General features: G+C 25.8%; 1 protein-coding gene across 1 annotated transcript in view; it reads right to left on the reverse strand.

The window, feature by feature from the left end:
- Positions 1 to 5,504, reverse strand: part of Phum_PHUM294930 (uncharacterized protein) — a gene marked incomplete at both ends in the record, with an annotated part of 25,768 nt that overhangs the window by 12,545 nt on the left and 7,719 nt on the right. Inside the window, 2 exons of the mRNA XM_002427068.1 lie at positions 3,733 to 3,903; positions 4,890 to 5,033. Coding sequence (XP_002427113.1) covers positions 3,733 to 3,903; positions 4,890 to 5,033 — 315 coding nt within the window. The remainder of the gene's footprint in view (positions 1 to 3,732; positions 3,904 to 4,889; positions 5,034 to 5,504) is intronic.

The raw sequence follows: 5,504 nt of genomic DNA on the forward strand, positions 1-5,504 counted from the left end.
TCACTCATCGTTTAACTCTTTTTACTTTTCTTTTCTTCTTCTTCATCATCGAAAAAAAAGAAAATTATAATTAAACCTTTTTTTTAAAAAAAAATTTGATTGATTACATTTTTTTTTTTTTTGCTTCGTAAAAGAAGAATAAAATTATTTTTAAAAAATTGTAGAGAGAGGGAGAGGGAAAATGAAAAGGGAGAAGAAGAAAAAGAGAAAAAAATTGAAAAAAATTCTCGGATGAAAAATCTGAGACAGTAAAAAGGTGTAATGAAGAGAAAGAAATATCAAAAAGGAAGAACACATTTATGAGAAGAAATAAAAAAAAAAAAAAACGAAGGTCTAAGCAGCAATAAAAAATGAAATAAAAATGAAACGATCTTTGAATGTCAAAAAAAAAAATAAAGTAGATATTACACACTGGAAAAAAAAAAAAAAATGAGGCAAAGAGGGGGGCGGAGGGGGGCGGGGAAGGAAACAGAAAAAAATTTCTAGAAAAAAAAGAAAAATATGAGCAAAAAAAAAAAAATTATTGATTTCTTTCAATCAAAAAAAAAAAATTTTATATATATGTATATTTATTTTCTCCCTCCCCCCTTCTTTCTCTCTCTCTTTGTCTGTCTGTCTCTTCTTCCACGGTAAACAATTTATAGTCTATAATAATAATAATAATAGTCGTTTGTTCGTTTTTTTTTTTCATTTATTCGACTCGTAAACAGTGGTAAAATATATATATTTCAACCGAGCAAATAATTAACGTAGAGGTCATAGTTCAACCCAACATAATATAACCTTTCGCACGTTTAAATTCAAATGGGCGGAATTTTTGTTATTTAACATTTATCATTGTCAATGTGTTTTTTTTTTTTTTTTTTTTTTTTTTTCTACGGGAAACATGTTTCATAGTGCGTGACAATATTTTGACCTGGGAAAAAAGTCACACACGCACACGCACGCACACTCTCACAAAATTTTTCAAACTCGTCACATTTTCCATATGTGTGTCGATTTAAATTTCAATTATTCATTATTATTATTATTATTATCGTCATACAATAAATAATCAATTTGAAGTAAATAAATATAATTTTTTTTTTTCGAATGAACGTTATTACAAAAAAAAAAGAAAAAATCAATTCAATTTACAAAAAAAGACGGAAATTTAAAAGGAAATAATTAATGTTTAACTTATGAAATTTAAAAAAAAAACGTGGAATTAAAAAAAAAAGAAAATAAACACGGAAATGTTTGTGTTTGTTTGTTTGTTTGCACTACCTGAAACATTCGGAAAAATTTTTTTTTAATGTCAAGTAATAAAATAAAGTAGACTAAATAGCAGAAGATAATCATATTATTATTATTAAACTCTTGCACGCATTCGCATAAAAACTCGGTGAATAATTTTCATGTTTTTTTTTTTTTTTTTTTTTTTTTTTTTTTAAACCGAAAGAATTTTAATTTTTTAATTTTTTTTTTTAAATAATAAATTTTTCGAATCGATTTTTTGTTTTACCCCCCCCCCCCCCGTTTATATTTATCTCCCCCCGAAATTTCATTTGGAAAAACCGCGCACGCACGCACAAAATTAAATTATCCAAACGATTTTTCGTCGTCATTAAACGTAAATAAAAAAAAAATAAAAAATTTTTTTTTAATTAAACAATTTGCGACTTGATATTGTTATTGTTATTGTTGTTTGTTGTTTGCTTTCGTTTTGGTTTTTTATCGTCGTTTGTTTTTCCAAACAGTATTTAAACTTCTTTAACAACAAACGAATGATAATGAGAGGGAAAAAAGAAAAAAATCCGAGATATTTTTCTATTTCTCCCGCTATGATTTCATTTCATTTTTTTTACCGCTATGATTTATCATTATTATTATTATTATTCGGCAGACGAAAAAAAAATAAATAAATAAATAAAATTTCCGTTAGAAAATTTATTTCCGGTTTAAAATTTTGTAATTAAAAAAAAAAAAAAATGAAATTTTTATCATTCGACGATAATTAGGTAATTCATCGACCGAATAATAAAACGATTTTTTTTTTAAAATGACTTTAATTGTTTTTTTTCCTTTTCTTTTCCGGTTTTTCTTTTGGTATTAAATAAAAACTAATAATAATAATAATAATAATAATAATAGTAATGTTACGAAACGTAAAGGTTAAGTAGTGGAAGGAAGAGAGGTAGAATAAGAAAAAGACAAAAAAAAAAATCCACATCGACGACTACGAAGACGACGACGACGACGACGACGACGACGTGATTTCTACGCCAAAAATTTTCATAAAAGGGGGAATAATTACAACAACAAAGTTGAACTAATTTTAAACGATTTAATTTCACTTCGTTTACAGATTTGTCAAGAGAAATAATCCCATATTACGCAACAAAAATAGAATACGGAAAAACGAGAGGGGATACGAATTAAAACAAATTTACCGTATATACTTAACTAATCCGTTAAAAATCTTTTACAACAAAGGTTTTAAAAATTTTTGACGTGATTTTAAGTTAAAATTTTACCAGGTTAACCCTTTTTTTTTTAAACCCCTTTTCTGCTTCCCCGAACAACCCCCCTCTCTCTCTCTTTTTTTTTTTTCCGAAGGGATTTCGATGACCGTCGAACGAAATCATTAACAATTTTATGTGTTTGTATATATATATATACATAAACGTACAAAAATAATATTATAAAAAGACCTTTCTCACATATGAATTTTAATGAATGTTATGGTTTTTTTATAGTGCGACGAATGAATAAAAATAAAAAATCGTTAAAAAATTTTTTATATTGGAAAATTTTTTGTTTGTTAATTAATTGATTGATTAAAAAAAAAAAAAAAAAATCGAAAATTTTTTCGTGTTGATGATAAGAATGGGAAAAATTCAAAGGAAATTGATTGTTTAAAAATTTTTTTTTTCTTAAGATAATAAAAATTTTCCAGGGTTTTCCTAGAATTTTGGATACAGGTGTTCTGGACTTTCACCCTCTCGGGAATAAAAAAAAAAAAAAAAACATATAAAACCGTATTAGATTTTGAGAAAGCAATTTGAATAAACCGTGTCGACGACAAAACGTGAGCGAAAAAAAAATTTGATTTCCCACCGTCTCCATTCTCAAATTTTTCCACCTTTTAATCTTTTACATTTCGCCTTCCTTTTTTTCTCGACGAAAAAGGCAAAAAAAAAAAAAAGAAATTAAGTTTTAAATATTATAGTCATTCATTCATTCATTCATTCATTCAATCATTCACTCAATTCTTTCGTTTTCGGTAGCAACACAAATTTTTTTTTTTAAATAAATAATTTCATATTTTATCGTTTTGTGGTTTTTCACGTTTATCGCATCCTATTGATTTTTTTTTACTACCGAACGTGGTTAAAAAAAAAAAAATTTTTTTAATTTTCCGACGGAAAATTCACGCATCATTTTTTCCCAAACATTTAATTTATTTTTATTTTTAATCAAAAAACAAAACAAACAAACAAACGACGAATTTTTGAAGTAAAAAAAAAATTAATAACTTTTTTTTTTGCGGTGCTCAATTAATGATAATAATAATAAAAGAAAAAAAGAAAATCTCGTGAAGCAAAGCGTTTTTTTTCCTTTTCGTGACAAGATTGCATAACATGCACATTGCTATGAAATAATAATAATAATAAATTTTATTTTTACCTGAATTTTTATTTTTTATTTGAGGAGTCGTGAGGGTAGGTTCAGTCACGTTAATAACAGAACTTAAATCAGAATTCGGTTGAGGTGAATAAGCCGCTGATTCTCTAAAAAAATCATCAATGCTTTCATATCCGTCAAATTCATCATAATCATTATTATCTCTGCTTCCGGAAAGTATCGCTTCATCTTCTAACGGTGGTTCTTCGTATCTTTCTTTAAGAACTTTTCTCGGTACTGAAAAAATATAAAACGTGAGAGCGTATCAATTGAAAATCAAACCGGAAATTCAATTTTTCATTTTCTTTTCCACGTGTATACGAACGAAAAACCGTATACGACGCGGTGATGCCAACGTAACGGAATTTTAAAAAAATTTCTTTTCTTTATTTTATTAGATTTCCCTCTCCCCCATTTTTCCTTTTCTTTCTAAAAAAGAAACTTTAGTTGGGAAAAATATTTTTAAAAAAATTTTTTATCATCTAAACAACAAAAAACCATTTTCATTCTTCTTCCTCCTCCTCCCCTCCTTTTTTTTTTTTTTAAAACTCAAAATGGTCCATGACAGTTTAATCCGAGACTAATCTTCGCTTGAGGAAAATTAGTTTTCTTAAAATTTTCTTTTTTTTTTTTTTATAAAGTTATTTTCATTCAACATAATAAAAAATTTGTTGCTTTTAAACGAAGTACAAGAAAAGATTTTCTCGTGTCTAATGTTACGTTCGTTTAAATGTTTAATTTTTTTTTTTTTCTACTTTTTATTTCTTCTTCTTTAACATAATTTTTTTAAAAATATATATACGAATGAATGAATGAATGAAAAGATTTTTATGGTTATAGTTCAGCCTTTTTCAAGTTAAATATCGTAAAGTGTAAAAAAAAAAAAAATTATTTTCATTATTGTCATCGTTAATTTTCCTTTTTTCCTACTTACGTACGTGTATATTTCCGTCGGTTTTATATTCCGTGATAATATTTTAAATAAAAACCCATTAACAACATTTGATTAAAAATAAAAAAGTAGAAGACAAAAACAATAATAATAATAATAGTGGGAAAAAAAAAAACAAAAATTTAATTAATAATAAATTTTTTTTAAAATTACGTTTATCTAATATAACTTTTCTAGAGGTTTTAACTTTTGGAAAATTAAAAACTCTCCTTCTCCTTCCCCCTTCCCCCCGCCCCCCTTAAAAAAATATTATGATGGAATATGTACTTACCACATGTATAAACGACCTTAAGGTACATTCTAGAAGCAGGACGGCAAGGATTACCAAAAGTTGATATATCAGCGCTTATGGTACAACTTCTTTTACCGTGACAAATCTGCATAACGGTTTCGGTGGCATAACTAACAAGGCACGCTGTAAATTTAAAAGAAAAAAAAATTATTATTAATATTATTTATTATAACAATAAACGCTCTCGAATAATAATAATAATAACCGTCGTTTGTTTATTTATTCTATGAAAAAAAAAAGTGAAAAAAAAAATTAGTTTGACGTGTTGTCGTAATCACAAACGTAATAAACGTTTATTATTACATAACGGAAATAAAGTTTCATTTAAAAAAAAAAAGAGTCAAATTAGTAACTTTTTATTTTTACTTTTTTTAAACAAAAGAGTCAAGTTAGTAACTTTTTATTTTTTTTTTAAACTTAAAAAACATTCACGTAAAACCAAACACATGACACACACAAAACGTTTTTATTTTATTTTTTTTTTGTAACATTACGCCACGTAATTTTTTTCATATCCTTATTAAATCTTTTTATATTCCTTTCATTATTATTATTATTATTTACGTAAAACAAGGATCCGTAAGAAAATTTCAC

Source organism: Pediculus humanus, genomic scaffold (genome assembly GCF_000006295.1).
Source record: "Pediculus humanus corporis 1103172107679 genomic scaffold, whole genome shotgun sequence".
Classification (NCBI taxonomy): Eukaryota; Metazoa; Arthropoda; class Insecta; order Psocodea; family Pediculidae; genus Pediculus; species Pediculus humanus.